The sequence below is a fragment of the Tiliqua scincoides genome, chromosome 3 (genome assembly GCF_035046505.1).
Source record: "Tiliqua scincoides isolate rTilSci1 chromosome 3, rTilSci1.hap2, whole genome shotgun sequence".
NCBI lineage: Eukaryota > Metazoa > Chordata > Lepidosauria > Squamata > Scincidae > Tiliqua > Tiliqua scincoides.
Window position 1 is genome coordinate 176465200 of NC_089823.1, and position 15819 is coordinate 176481018.

General features: G+C 43.2%; 1 protein-coding gene across 6 annotated transcripts in view; it reads left to right on the forward strand.

Moving 5' to 3' along the window:
• The first annotated feature begins 3491 nt into the window (after nt 1-3491).
• The window catches only part of TIAL1 (TIA1 cytotoxic granule associated RNA binding protein like 1), a 29597-nt gene continuing 17269 nt past the window's right edge, over nt 3492-15819 (forward strand). For 5 of the 6 annotated variants that reach the window (XM_066619977.1, XM_066619980.1, XM_066619979.1 and 2 more), the window contains exon 1: nt 3492-3732. In XM_066619977.1, coding sequence (XP_066476074.1) covers nt 3704-3732 — 29 coding nt within the window. In that variant the 5' untranslated portion in view covers nt 3492-3703. Of the gene's footprint in view, nt 3733-10399; nt 10463-15819 lie in introns of those variants that run through there. The other variant, XM_066619982.1, reaches the window with a different exon arrangement.

The following is a 15819-nucleotide window of genomic DNA, read 5'->3' on the forward strand; positions in this document are numbered from 1 at the left end:
AACTACAATTACCAGAATTCACTGAGTGCCACCTCACCATCGGCTTTCCAGATACCCAGAGTTCATGAGGAGGGAAGTGAATGAGACCAAAGAGAGAGGGTTTCTTTGTTCACAGCCCACGTTTCCAGGTTATTTATTGACCCCCATGGCTCTCTTTCGTTACAGTGTTAAAAGAATGGAAACAATGCTGTAGTGCAGTAGTTCTCACACATTTAGCAACGGAACCCTCTTCAACCTCTCCAGACTGAGAGCAAAATCCAAAGTCCAGCTGAAATGTCTGCGTGACTTCCTCTTTGCCGACGATGCAGCTGTCACTACCCACTCTGCCAAAGATCTCCAGCAGCTCATGGATCGTTTTAGCAAGGCCTGCCAAGATTTTGGACTGACAATCAGCCTGAAGAAAACACAGGTCATGGTTCAGGATGTGGACTCACCTCCCTGCATTACAATCTCTGAGCATGAACTGGAGGTTGTCCATGACTTTGTGTACCTTGGCTCAACGATCTCCGACACTCATTCTCTCGATGCCGAGCTAAACAGGCGCATCGGTAAAGCAGCTACCACGTTTTCCAGACTCACAAAGAGAGTCTGGTCCAACAAGAAGCTGACGGAACATACCAAGATCCAGGTCTACAGAGCTTGCGTCCTGAGTACACTTCTGTACTGCAGCGAGTCATGGACTCTTCGCCCACAACAGGAGAGGAAACTGAGCGCTTTCCACATGCGCTGCCTCCGACGCATCCTCGGCATCACCTGGCAGGACAAAGTTCCAAACAACACAGTCCTGGAACGTGCTGGAATCCCTAGCATGTATTCACTGCTGAAACAGAGACGCCTGCGTTGGCTTGGTCATGTTGTGAGAATGGATGATGGCCGGATCCAAAGGATCTCCTCTATGGAGAACTCGTGCAAGGAAAGCGCCCTACAGGTAGACCACAGCTGCGATACAAGGACATCTGCAAGAGGGATCTGAAGGCCTTAGGGATGGACCTCAACAAGTGGGAAACCCTGGCCTCTGAGCGGCCCGCTTGGAGGCAGGCTGTGCAGCATGGCCTTTCCCAGTTTGAAGAGACACTTTGCCAACAGTCTGAGGCTAAGAGGCAAAGAAGGAAGGCCCATAGCCAGGGAGACAGACCAGGGACAGACTGCACTTGCTCCCGGTGTGGAAGGGATTGTCACTCCCGGATTGGCCTTTTCAGCCACACTAGACGCTGTGCCAGAACCACCTTTCAGAGCGCGATACCATAGTCTTTCGAGACTGAAGGTTGCCAAGAAGAGCAACGGAACCCACTTTTTAGAATGAGAATCTGTCAGGACCCACCAGAACTGATGTCATGACCAGAAGTGACATCATCAAGCAGGAACATTTTTAACAATCCTAGGCTGCACTCCTACCCACACTTACCCAGGAGGAGTAAGTCCCATTTATTAACAGTTAAAAGAATATACATAGCAGCTTGTTAAAAGTACAGCTCTGTAACATTTCCCCAAATGCAGTCACAGACCAGGGTAGCATCAAGTCTAATTTATTCAAAATAAAATATAGAAATGAATGGGAGCCCATCTGAAATTGGCTTGCATCCCACTGACCCATAGTTTGAAAAACACTGGTTTAAACAATATAGCAAGTATAGATGAATTTAGCCTCTGGATTTCACCACTAGCAGCCCACTACTATACTATATTATCTTACCTGACATGACATTCAATGGAACTTACTTCTAAGTATGCATGCATAGAAATAGATGCAGTCCTAGTATACAGGTGGGACCTAGTATAGTGGTTCTCACACATTTTGAATGTGGGACCTGCCTTTTTAGAATGAGAATCTGTCAGGACCCACTGGGAGTGATGTCATGACTGGAAGTGACATCATCAAGCAGGAAAATTTTTATCACTCCTACCCACACTTACCCAGGAGTAAGTCCCATTTACTATTATTGCTAAAAGAATAAACATAGTAGCTTGTTAAAAGTACAGGTCTGTAACATTTCCTCAAATGCAGCAACATACCATGGTAGCATCGAGTCTAATATATTAAAAATAAAACATTGAAACGAATGGGGACCCACCTGAAATTGGCTCGTGACCCACAGTTTGAGAAACACTGGTTTAGTATGTTAACATGCGCTGCCTCCGACGCATCCTCGGCATCACCTGGCAGGACAAAGTTCCAAACAACACAGTCCTGGAACGTGCTGGAATCCCTAGCATGTATTCACTGCTGAAACAGAGATGCCTGCGTTGGCTTGGTCATGTCGTGAGAATGGATGATGGCCGGATCCCAAAGGATCTCCTCTATGGAGAACTCGTGCAAGGAAAGCGCCCTACAGGTAGACCACAGCTGCGATACAAGGACATCTGCAAGAGGGATCTGAAGGCCTTAGGGATGGACCTCAACAAGTGGGAAACCCTGGCCTCTGAGCGGCCCGCTTGGAGGCAGGCTGTGCAGCATGGCCTTTCCCAGTTTGAAGAGACACTTTGCTAACAGTCTGAGGCTAAGAGGCAAAGAAGGAAGACCCATAGCCAGGGAGACAGACCAGGGACAGACTGCACTTGCTCCCGGTGTGGAAGGGATTGTCACTCCCGGATTGGCCTTTTCAGCCACACTAGACGCTGTGCCAGAACCACCTTTCAGAGCGCGATACCATAGTCTTTCGAGACTGAAGGTTGCCAATACAATAGCATAGAGCAGTGGTGTCAAACATAAGGCCCGGGGCTGGATGCAGCCAGTGGAAGCTTTTTATCCAGCACTCAGGCTCTCAGCTGCTGAGCAGTGCTGAGGTGTTACTGCTAAAAGGGCAGCCCCACATGAAAATTGGGCTCTCCCATATCTTGAAATATGATCAAGATTTGCGTGTTTTCTCTTCTGTCATTTGAAGTTCATGAATTCCTAAGTGAGAAAAAGTGCTAACTCTTGGTTATGAGTTGTTTAATGACATCACTTCCTGCCCTCAGCAGGCATCATGAATGCCATTCTGCCCTCAGTATGAAATGAGTTTGACACCCTGGCATAGAATATGCTATATAGTATACTATACTAACTTACCTGGGAGTAAGTGCCATGACATTCAATGGGATTTACTTCTAAGTAGGCATGGAAATAGTTGCAGTCCTAGTATCCAGGTGGGACCTAGAATAGTATACAGTATACTACAGTAGAGTATACATAGAATATACCGTACTATACAGTATAGTAGTACAGCACATATACTAGGAGTGGAACTATTTCACCGCGTGCCTCTTCAGAAGTCAGTCCCACTGAAAGTCCCGGCACTTCCTCCCAGACAGGCGTGCCCAGGAGCGCAGTCCAGCCACACTGACCCCTCAGAAGCCCCCCCACTTCACCCCACGCCCTGTGCAGCAGCAACAGCAGCGCAGGCAGCAGCAACGCGGCCGGAAGCGGCGGCGGCGGCTCGCGGCTCCGCGCTCTCCCTGCGGCGCGGGGAAGAGGCGAGGGATGGGCTGCGCCTGCGTGCTCCGCGGCTTCCTGAGTGGTTGGCGGCAGCGGCCATTTTGTGGCGCTTCGGCTTCTGCCCTCGTCTCTGTCTCTGTCTCTCTGGAGCCCGGCGCTGGTGCTGACCCTGGCGGGGACGAGGCGCCGCGGGCCCTGCGCGTGTCCCCCCTCCCGCGCCTCAGAGCCTCCCCGGAGCTCTTCCTCGGCGCGGCGTCCGGGGCCTGTGTGTGAGCCCCCCGCCCCGTGATGGAAGACGACGGGCAGCCTAGGACGCTGTGAGTGGGGCAGGGCAGGGCCGGGCTGGGAGGTGCACCAGGCAGGTGGGTTGAGGAAGGGTCTCGGCGGCGGGCGGGAACGTCGCGCTCCGGCCTGGGAGGAGAGAGGTGTCAGGCGGGGACTGGCGCTGCGGAACAGCCGTGGTCTCTTCAGGGACGGAGGGAGAGGGGCTGGGGGGTCGAGAGGATCCAGTAGGGCTAGCCAGTGAAGGGGGACTTAGTGTACTGAGGCCAAGAAGAAGAAACGAAGAGCCCCAGGGGGGAGTCCATGCATGTCTACTCAGAAGTAAGTCCCACTATAGTCAATGGGGCTTACTCCCAGGTAAGTGTGGAAAGGATTGCAGCCTCAAAGCACAATCCCATACATATCAACTCAGAAGTACCACTGTACACTGGGGCTTACTCCCAGGTAAGTGTGGAAAGGATTGCAGCTCCACCCCAATCCTATGCATGTCTACTCAGAAGTAAGTTCTACTATAATCAGTGGGGCTTACTCCCAGGAAAGTATGAATAGGATTGGAACCTGAGAGCCCAATCCTATCCAATTTTCCAGGGTTGGTGCAACTATATCAATGGGGTGTGCGCTGTTTCCTGTGATGGGGGCACAGTCACATAGGCCTCCTCAAGGTATGGGAGCATTTATTCTCTTACCTGGGGGCTGCATTGCAGCTGCACCAGAGCTGGAAAGTTGGATAGGATTGGGCCCTGAGTCTTCAGCAAAAGGTAGTAACTGTGAGTGAACTTGGTCTAGTGGTTCTTAACCTCACAAATAAATTGGAATTTTTAATGTTTTTTTGTGGTCCACATGAGAACTGGAGACACCCGAACTGTGAAATGTTTTCTTCTCTCAGCTTTATGTTGTCCCCAAAAGATTCTGGTTACAGCTAAGATATGTCACTATGTGAACTACGTTCCTTGGCTGGTTTACTTTCTCATGAGGGAATTGAAAGACATAATTGAAAACCAAGCAAGTTTCTTAGGCTTCATGGGGTGATTTACCAATTGTGCATATAGGAGCGTGTTGGGAGTGACTTGGAGTAGTGAGTGTTGAACTCGAGTGTTCAGTAAGAAATGTTTCTGGGGATATATGGAATTGCTAGGATGCATGGGAAATATATTATATTGGAAGAAAAGTTAAAGGAGAGGTGTGAATACAGGTACAGATTGGTTGCCTTCAGGATCAGCTAAAGATGTGGAGACCCATATGTACTGGATAAAAGGCGGGAGAGCTTTGAATTCAGAAAGTAAGACTGAGAAAGGTATTGGGTAGAAATAAGGGGATTTCTGCACCAGGTGACAGGAAGAAACAATTTGGTAGTGAAATTTGGAGGATGTTTAGTTGGAGGACGTTAATGGACAAATCCAAAAACCTGAGTGAGGCACAAAATGTGTGTTGGAAAATGATATTTTTGCTGTATTCTAGAGGTTGTAAGAATTTTGTTGAAGGTGTTTGAACTATGTGCTTGCTATGCTAATGCGGATCAATTTCCTCTCATTTCTGTTGAATAATTGTCACTTCTGTACAGAATGATGCCTCTATTTCAGTTATGACAAATGACCAATTTTGAGAGTAGATAAGGGTGTGGTAACAACAAACTTTGGTAGTGGGGGGGGGACTTTTTGAGCTACCTGTTGTGAGTAAGGTCACTGTTTTTCTAACTAATATGTTCTTGACATTTTTAGTAAGATAAAGAGGGAGTAGTAGCTGCATTTTAAATGTTACTTAATTTTGAGGAAATGAACTTGCACTGACAATTGTTCAGTGCTGTTGACTGTTGGAAACATCCTGATGAAGCAATTAAAATATTGTATGCATATTGCTATTTTGACAATGCTGGTGTGAAAATAGTGAACATGTTGTGTTCCACAGCACTTACAAAACTTTTGCTCTCCAATATGAGAGATTGTTGATTTTCTGAAAAATTTTCTGCTACAGTATAGTCTTGAAAAATTGGAGGAAAAAAAGCTTAATTTGGGATCATTTCTTTAGCATTTTCCCCATCCTATTTTCAAGCTGCTTTCTGCCATAATGCCTAAAAACATATGTTTTTTTAAAACCCAATCTGGAATTCTCAGACTTGTGACTTCAGCCTATAGGCTGAACAAAGTGCTGACAGAAAACACAGAGCATATGTTTCCCACTTCTGGACTGTGTGCCCTTTTAATGGCTGCTTTTGGCCTGGTTTTAGGGAAGCTAGCTTAAAAATGTTCTCATTGTAATTAAACAGATCATAGTTTTAGTTTCAGCCAGAATGGATTGGGAGTACAGTATAATCTTTTCTTTCTCCTCTGAAATGATGACTCTGCTTCTGTGGTTCACTCAGAATGGTTTTGGCTGCCTTTCTCCAATTTGTTCCCCCAATCCACAAAAGTTAATAAATCATTTAAACATGGGGTTTTTTTGGCCAACTTTGTCTCTGCTCTGACAGCACATTGGAAACCAATTTACCCTCGTTATTCTGCATCTTTAGGAGATGATGTTAACTAATTCAAGAGCTGAGTTAAGAATATTACTTTTGTTTGATAAAATGGGAAAGAGAAATGACAGAAATGAGAGGGAGGGGGAGAATATACCTTGCTTGTAAATTACAAATGTCCATCATCTGTCAAAAAAAAAGTTGAATAACCTTTGAAGACCTATAATTAAAGGGCTGTGTTGGAAGAGAAATTTTGTTTACCTACCTCCAAATGTTTGGGAGGTTCAGACATTACCAGATGCTTGATCTTTTTTAGTCTTCTTGCTTGCATAGTGTTTCAAGAGAGGATGATTGAAACAGAAATAATTTAAAGTGTTATCAAAGTGTAATCTGATTTGCAATACTCCTGGTAGTGTCATTGCTTTCTGATCTACAGGTAAGGCTTTCTAATGAACTGAAATACAGGTCCAACCTTGTTATACACAGATTTTTTAATACACGGATTTGACTCAACACAAATGGCCACTGCAAATGAGAAGGAATGTGCTGATCCCTGGAGAAGGGGAAAAATGCATCCCTTTAAAATCACAGTTTTGAAAACTGCTTTTCTTACTGTTGTGTAGAGAGAGATGCAAGTGATAATTCCATTCTTCAACTGAACCAGGCATAGGCAGGGGATCCTTTGCATTTCTAATTGCTGACTGCCTCTACAAAGGTAAGAAAAGCTGTTTATAAACCACAATTATAAAGGGATGCACTTTTTAATTTTTTTAAACTGCTTTTATTTAACGCATTTTATGGTATCAGCAGGGAGTCCCAGAATCAAACCTTTGGAAATGTTGAGGCACAACCTTATTCCGTTAGGAGAAATGTTGAGGCACAACCTTATTCCGTTAGGAGCAATGGAGGGGCAAGAAACTTGGTAATGGGCATTTAAATCTATTTTTCCACTTTTTTAACCCACTAGGGGTTTTGGAAAGGAACCCGAGTGGATAACGAGGGACGACCTGTATCTGAAAATCAAGTTTGGAAGAATGCCCATCATTGTGCTGCATATCTGAGCATTGTAATGGCTGCTAATCTCAATTTTATGGGGATTCTTTTATTTAAAGGATTTAAACTTGGCATTTCCCCCTAAAATATAGGGTGCTCAAGGTGGCTTACTGTAAAAAAGCATTAAAACATAAAACATCAATACAAAATAAAATGGTGCAAAAAATTAAAATACGGCAACATATTCATAGTTATAACAAATATAGAACAATGACTTAAATTGTGTATAATTTTTATATAGTTGGTAAATGTGCCATGTTCAAATCTATGTTAGGATTTGTGTATATAAAACAAGAAGTTAAAAAAATTGTTTGATTTGAGTTCTTTCATGCTTAAAATTTAGAGTTAAACGTTGTTTCTAATATACTGCTCTGAAAGCATTAATGGCCTATAGCAGTAGTATATTGAGCTATCTCAAAACTCATGAATAATACGTTTGCACAAAGCAATTCGCCTACACATTTGAGGGCTTGGGACTCACTTCATGCATGGCCTCATTGCACGAGCACTCTCTACCCCTAAGCAAAACATGCAACATTGAATGTTTAGGCCTTTTGGTGCATAAGATCTGCAACCATAATCTTTCTCTATGGCCAATTCTATGCTTGGGATCATTAGAAAAGGTATTGAGAACAAAACAGCTAATATTATAATGCTGTTGTACAAATCGATGGTAAGGCCACACCTGGAATATTGTGTCCAGTTCTGGTCGCCGCATCTCAAAAAAGACATAGTGGAAATGGAAAAGGTGCAAAAGAGAGCGACTAAGATGATTACTGGGCTGGGGCACCTTCCTTATGAGGAAAGGCTACGGCATTTGGGCCTCTTCAGCCTAGAAAAGAGGCGCCTGAGGGGGGGACATGATTGAGACATACAAAATCATGCAGGGGGATGGACAGAGTGGATAGAGAGATGCTCTTTACACTCCCGCATAACACCAGAACCAGGGGACATCCACTAAAATTGAGTGTTGGGAGAGTTAGGGCAGAGAAAAGAAAATATTTCTTTACTCAGCGTGTGGTTGGTCTGTGGAACTCCTTGCCACAGGATGTGGTGATAGCATCTGGCCTGGATGCCTTTAAAAGGGGATTGGACAAGTTTCTGGAGGAAAAATCCATTACGGTTTACAAGCCATGATGTGTATGTGCAACCTCCTGAATTTAAAAATGGGCTATGTCAGAATGCCAATGCAAGGGAGGGCACCAAGATGCAGGTCTCTTGTTATCTGATGTGCTCCCTGAGGCCTTTGGTGGGCCGCTGTGAGATACAGGAAGCTGGACTAGATGGGCCTATGGCCTGATCCAGTGGGGCTGTTCTTATGTTCTCTACTGGAAGAGAAATACATAAGCAGAGCCTATTGATGCACTTGTATTGGTGCATATTCTTTATGTGAGAAGGATTCACTTCTTACTACACACAGACTATAGATATCAGAACTGAAGTTGAATCATCAAAATGACCCTGCAAAACTCTACAATAAGCATTTACTACAGGAAGTCCTCCTGCAATGTGTGCAATCTAAATTATAAGGTATAAGTTTTATGTTTGGTGATTGTCTCTAAATCTACTTTTCTTGTATAGTATTAAAATCTGTCTTGAAACATTTTTGTTGCTTGTTTGTCTTGTAAACTGGGGACCATATTTGCAGGAGACTGGAACAAAAGCTGAAGTTGTTATAATGTTACTGCACAATAATTTACTTGACATATGCCCAACTTTTTGCCCTAAGGGAGAATATCTAATGGATCAACATTTTTTTTTTGGAACTGGAAAAGTATCAAGCATCTGTTTATGTGGGTGCCTAAACATTTGATGCTAGTGCATGTGTGTTTGAGATAATTTTATCATCCCTTGTAAAATTGTCATTTAGCATGAGCTTTTCTTAGAACTGGTACTTGGGTTAATTTGTGTGCCATGAAGTCACCTCCTAAAAATGCCAGATTGTTACCAACATTTCTAACATATTGGCTAGTATCCTAAGCTCCTCTTTTGCACATGGAAGATGTTTCTGTTCATGCATTTGCCAGTCTCCTCTCAGATTGGCAAATGCATTACCTCTGGAGCTAATTACTGTCAGCATAGAGCAGTGATTTTCTATATTTTTTGTTTCTTGGCACACTGACAAGACACTAAAATAGTCAAGGCACACCATCAGTTTTTTGACAATTGACAAGGCACACCATACTATTGGTGGGGGACTCGCATCTCCCAATGGTTCTGATAATAAATGTCCTTCCCCCAAACTCCCATGGCACAATGGTTGAAAATGACTGGCATAGAGGCTGAAGTGGAAAAGTTCACTTCTTCAGACTATCTTATATGTATACTACCTGGGATACTACCAATTTATGTCATTCAGAACTATCTGCCACAAGTTGGAGAAGGGTCTAAAGTGGATCATGTTGGTTCCCAGACAATTTTGTTATTTTGTAATAATCTTTGTAAAGCAAAATATTTCAGTTCTGATTAAAATAGTTCAGTTAACAACAACAAAATGTATTCAAAAGATTCCAGATTAGCTGCTCTGGATAATATGAATATGATTGTGGTAGGGGGGCAGAGCTGATGAAATTATTTTTACAGTTTCTTAACTGAGCTTCTTTATTGAGTGTTAACAGTTCTATAATTCCCCATTAGAATTAGAAAAGTTCCCCATTAGATAAAGAGGGCAGACCCACAGTGTTAAGATATATTAGCTGATAAGTATAATTATTGAACCCCCTTAAGTGAAACATTCTTTGAACATTTTATTAATTTCTCTATACGTGTTCACCAAACAAGCTTTTGTGTATAGTCTGGTGCGTAGTAGTGAAACAGTCTAATATATTAAAAATGGAAACTAGATTTCAGTTTAATGGCAATACATTGTGACTACAACAGCCCATACTGCCAGTGCATAAACATCCATCATTTTAGCTGTGCAGAATGTCCTTTTTGGGTACTAACTGTAAACTGGTAGCATGATCCTGAACACGCTAAGTTTAAGGCGAGTCTTAATAATTTAGTTCAATAGGGCTTAATCCTCAGTAAGTCTGCATAGGATTGCAACTGTAATAGATCTTATACATTGATTTGTTTTTCCTCTTCTGTGTTATGGAGCTTGTAAAAATGTGTTTTTCTATATGCAGCAACAGTACCTAGTATTGGAACCTATATATGTCAGAATATAAACTACTTCTGTTATCTATTTAGGTTTCTATACTATGCCTGTCAATGCAGCATAAGTGATGTCACATGAATTAGGGAGTCAGCCTATAGAGGTATAGTATATGCGTTTTCATTATTTATGCTTTTGCCAAGTTAAAACTGTGTTTGTATAGGAACTAGATTGAAAAATTGTATAGAAATACTTGCTTCATACACTATATTGTAGTGTTACTTAAGTTCAAGAATAGACTTTTCCTTGTTTATAAAATGTATTTAAGAGGGGAACAATGCAAGAGGCTTTGTGCTCCTAATTATGTCCCCAATTAAAATGAATTCCCTTGATGTGGATTCACTTGTATGTTTTCATGGGTAAGGTTTGGTAATTTTCTTTGAGTTTGCAAGTACATGTCTGTATGTATCTGATAGAGTAAGTGCCTACTGTTTCTCTTTTCTTGAACAACCAACTGAACAAGAGTTCTATATAACAATGTGCTGTAGTATTGTGAATCTTGGCTGTTTCTTAGCAAAGTGGTATCTTACTGACCTGTGAATTCTTAATTTCTCAGGAGTTGGTAATTAACAGAGAAAGGGTCCTACTGGTTGTCCTCTTCAGGAGATGAATCTCTTCAAAACTTATATCAAACTTAGTTGCTAGTTCAGCACCCTTGTTTGACCCAGCTATGTAGTCTTGGGCCCAGTTTGTGAGTACGATAGAGGCATTCCCTTGTATCCACAGGCGATCCCTGTGGATACAGGGGGATGCCTCTATCGTAATCACAAACTGGGCCCAAGACTACATAGCTGGGTCAAACAAGGGTGCTGAACTACATTCCTGCTGCTACCGAAACTGCAGATAGTGGTGAACCCTACTAACCCCCTTCCCCCCCCCCACACTGTTTGCAAAAGGCTACTTTATCTACTTTTTGCTTTGGAAAAGGAAGCAGACAGCGAGAACCTAGACTCATAGCTACAGGAACGGTAAAGGAAGTGACAGGGAGAACACTCACAGAAAGCAGTCTAGCTTTCTCTGTTGTCCACATCCTGTTAGCATTCTTACTCTTGCCACCTCTAGCAGTTGCAAATCTAGGTTCATGCTGTCTGCTTCCTTTTCAGAAGTAAAAAGAAGAAAAAACTGCCTTTTGCGAAGTATTTGCAAATGATGAGGGGGAGTCATGAGAACAATAGGGGGAATTTTAGGATCACAGATAAGTGAAACAGCAAATATGGTACCCACGGATAGAGGGAATGCCTGTACATAGGGGGCCCCCATATTCACAAATCCTCTATATGCAGATTCACTTATCCGTGGATTGGGTCCACAGCCCTCCTGCTCCCTCCCCGAGGTAAGAGGAGCCTCTTGGATCGTTAGAGGCTGCACACGTCCATGGCATCTGCCGGGCTCAGACTGAGCCTTACAGTGGATAAGTCACTTCAATTTTTTTGAATAAAAGGAAGTGATTTTTTTTCTACTGTAAGGCTCAGCCTGAGCCTGGCAGATGCTGCAGATGTGTGCAGCCTCCGCCACACTTAGACAACTCTCCGGAGTGGCGACGGTTGCCCATATCCATGGTTTCATTTAATCACAAGGGGTTTTGGAAGAGTACCCCAGCGGATGCAGGGGCATACCTATACCTTTCAGTCTTAGTGAACTGGTTAACTCCTTGCCTGTTAGATCCTTGGAATCTGTACAATCCTTGGCTGGCTGCATTTCTTGGACATTTAAATTTTTCCTCTGCATTGCCTTACTAGATTTTGTTGTGTCTAGGCAGTTCAGTGTCCCAGACCTGCAGAAGGAATATGTCCTTTCCAAATTGTGCCGCTTTGGACTGGGTATTTGTCCAGTCAAGAATCAGTTCGCCAACTAGCCAATGGAAAAGACTCACATATAGTCATGCTCTGCTTAATGACAGGGATCGGAACAGCGATCCCTGTTGTCAAGCGGAGCTTGACGCAATCCAGCCCGTTCGCAGGGAAGTGGATGCTCCATTCCCATCCCCTCTGGAGTGTCATCTGAGCTGGACGTGCGCTGCCTCTGCAAGGCTCAGACTGAGGGAAATTGCATTTCTCATGCAACTTCTGGTTTCACTGAGGGAACCAGGAATTGCACGAGAGACGTAATTTCCCTCAGTCTGAACCTTGCAGAGGTGGTACGTGTATGTGCGCTGCCTCTGGGAAGGCTCAGACAACCCTCAGGAGGGGAGGGGAGCAGAGCTCCCCTTGCTTTTGGAGGGTTGGGTGTGCGCCCCCCGACAACCTCACAACCACACATGGTCATTGGTTATGCGATCCTGGCATAAGCTGGAAGGTTGCAAAGTGGCACACACTGGTATTGTTTCTCCTATTAACTATTTTACACCTTATTTCAGACATAATCCTTCATTCTGTTTGTACTACATATATAGTACCATGGATTGTCTTCTCTGTGCCTGTGGAAGGGGCTTATTTCTATGGAAGCGATAGCATGAAATTCTTGTGCATGGAAATCTGAGTGCAATCCTGATTTGGCTTTGCAACATGTTGCACAAGATGCCACACATAAAATAGTTGGTACCTGGTGCAACTTCTTCTGTATATGCAGTCAGTCCTCAGTAGTAGTTGGTTTTGATCCTGGACCTACTTTTTATATTTTACATCTGAGAGCTTTTTATATGTTTCCTCCTGAGACTTGGATTGTTGTGGATTGCTAATTGTGAAAACAGTCCTCAGTATCTGCAGACTCAGTTCCTGCAGATACACTCTTGATTGCACAGATAAGTGAATCTGCAGGAACTGAGTCCGCAGATACTGAGGACTGTTTTCACAATTAGCAATCCACAACAATCACATCATTCGCTATGTTTTCTTGACTATCCACGGCACCCATGGGGCCATTCTGAATATGCAGTGGCTATTTTGAAGGAATTTTGATCATTTCATGGGGCTAGAAGTCATCATTTTGAAGATATCAGTGGCCATTTTGAAGGTACTGTACATATTCTGATCATTTCCTGGTGCTGACCAGTTTAATTCTCCTCCAACCCCATTGATCCCTTAGGATCAATTGGATATCCACTGATTTGGTATCTGCTGGATTTTTCCCTAATGCAGGGCTGCCCAAACCCCGGCCCAGGGGCCACTTGCAGCCCTCGGGGACTCCCAATCCGGCCCGCGGGGAGCCCCCAGTCTCCAATGAGCCTCTGGTCCTCCAGAGACTTGCTGGAGCCCATGCTGGCCCAACACAACTGCTCTTAATGTGAGGTTGACTGTTCGACCTCCCACATGAGCTGTGGGACAAGTGCTCACTCCACTGCTTGCTGTTTCACATTTGTGATGCAGCAGCGGCAGCAAAGGAAAGGCTGGCCTTTCCTTTATAGGCAGGTTTATTTATAGGCAAGTTATTGCAAGACCTTCCTTCATTCATATAAGTTACATCTCTAATATATTCATTTATGTAAATTTATTCAAATTTGAAGTGTAAATTCTTTTTTTCTTGGCCCCCGACACTGTGTCAGAGAGATGATGTGGCCCTGCTGCCAAAAAGTTTGGACACCCCTGCCCTAACCCATCCCCGGGCTTGCATACTTGTGCAACCACATATGGAACAGTGGAAAATGTCCTTTTAGTTCTGTGTGTACTTTTTAGGATATAGCTCATGATAATTAAAAAGGAAACATTTACAAAAGGGAAAAAATGGCAATAATTAATTTGTAGCCATCTGAAATGCTTGTAAGTTTAAGCAAGCAGCAGGTTGTCATCTTTGCCTAGCTGTTTGTATTTTTGCTGTTCCACATTTTCTGAGAATTAGGTATGGTGTAGGAGACACTGTATTTATGTATATGAGTGTATGCTGAGATCGCTAGTGGAGGGGAGCTGCAGATAGGGATGATAGAGGTTGACTCAAATGTTGAAGCTACATGGTTGCTATCACTCTTGTTCTTATTAATGACTAGTGCATTTAACATAGATTACTGTCTAATTGGAGCAAGATATAAACATTGTTTTGCTAAATAGTTGACATGGATATTGCACGCTTGTCTTCCAACAACCTTTGTTGGGGTGTTTGTATCATCATCATCATTTTGATGGCTGAGGACTAATCATTTCTGATTATACTGATACTGAAAGAAAAGTCTCCTCTAAGAAGTGATGTATTTGTACAAGTTTTGATCTAGAGAAACTTCAACTATGGAGCCACTATTGTTTGGTGCAACTAAGATTCCAGGGATCTCTGAGCTGTTGGTAATATATTGAAAGTGAGCTTTCTTCCCTTTCTTGTAGCAAATTTCTTTTTTATGTTTTAACTGAGCTTAAGTGATACATGATAATACATAATTAGCTTTTGCCATCATTCTGATGGGTTTTAAACCCTTGTTTCAAATCCTAGTTCCAAGAGACCTCTGGTTAGTGTTAACATTGGTGCTTGATGTACACAACTTAATGACAGTTAAGTTTGGGGGAGAGGATTTGTTCTATCTTGGGGAGTGAGTCTGCTGTTCTTTGCTTAGCCTTTAGACCTCTAGTGTTATATTTGTAGTAAAAATAATACATTTGTTACTACAAACGTAACACTGGATGTCGTCTTTGTTGAGAAACTGAGTGGTGGTTTTTTCTGCATATGAAACTGTTTAAGTTGTCATGGGTTCTACAAAGGTTAATGTCACAATGCACACGTTAGGAACCCCTGCCCAAGGATGTTAAGAATAAAAATAGAATGCCCAGAGGGTTGTGCATACTGAGAAACAGGCTTCCTCTCCACCACTGTGTATCACAAACTGCTTTTGAACTAATTTTAATTTCTTGTTTTAATTTTCTGTGGGTGTACCCTGGTATCTGTGGGGGTTCTGTGCCGGAACCCCCCAAAGTTACCTGATACCGAGGACACCCGCTGCTTCCCCAGCCCTCATAATGCCTTTTAAAGGTATAAATCATAATTCCCGGTTTTGATGAAAAACCAGAAGTCACGTTTTTATTGAAGTAGTCATTCTGAGGCTTGCAGATGCTGTGGGCAGAAGTGCGCAGCCTCTGTGGGGCTTAGAAGATCCTCACCATAGGTGAGGCATAGCTCCCCCTCGCCTCCAGAGGGTACACAGGGAGCTTCCACACTTGTGGATGCTTGAAACCGTGGATTCGGAGCCCCTGTACCTTTTTGCTTGAAATTGTAACTAAACTTGAAATTGCAGTAATGCACATATAGTATATTGAAAGATTCTGAGGTCTTCAGAGGATAGTACCCAGTTATAGGAGTTAAGCTTCAGAGATTTAAGAACACATAATGGCTTTTGAACATTTTTCCTTCATTTGTATTCATATGCTAGGGCTGTGATTTTAGTGGGGGGGGGGGGAGGTGAGCATGCACCCGGATCAAATTAGTGCTATATCTGAGAAGGCTTCTGTGCAGAACCAATGAGCTACACTTTAATTTCCCTCTGGTTTCAAAAAACAATTTTGGAATTTACAGGGGCTTTTGAAAAATGGAAGTTGGTCCATGTTC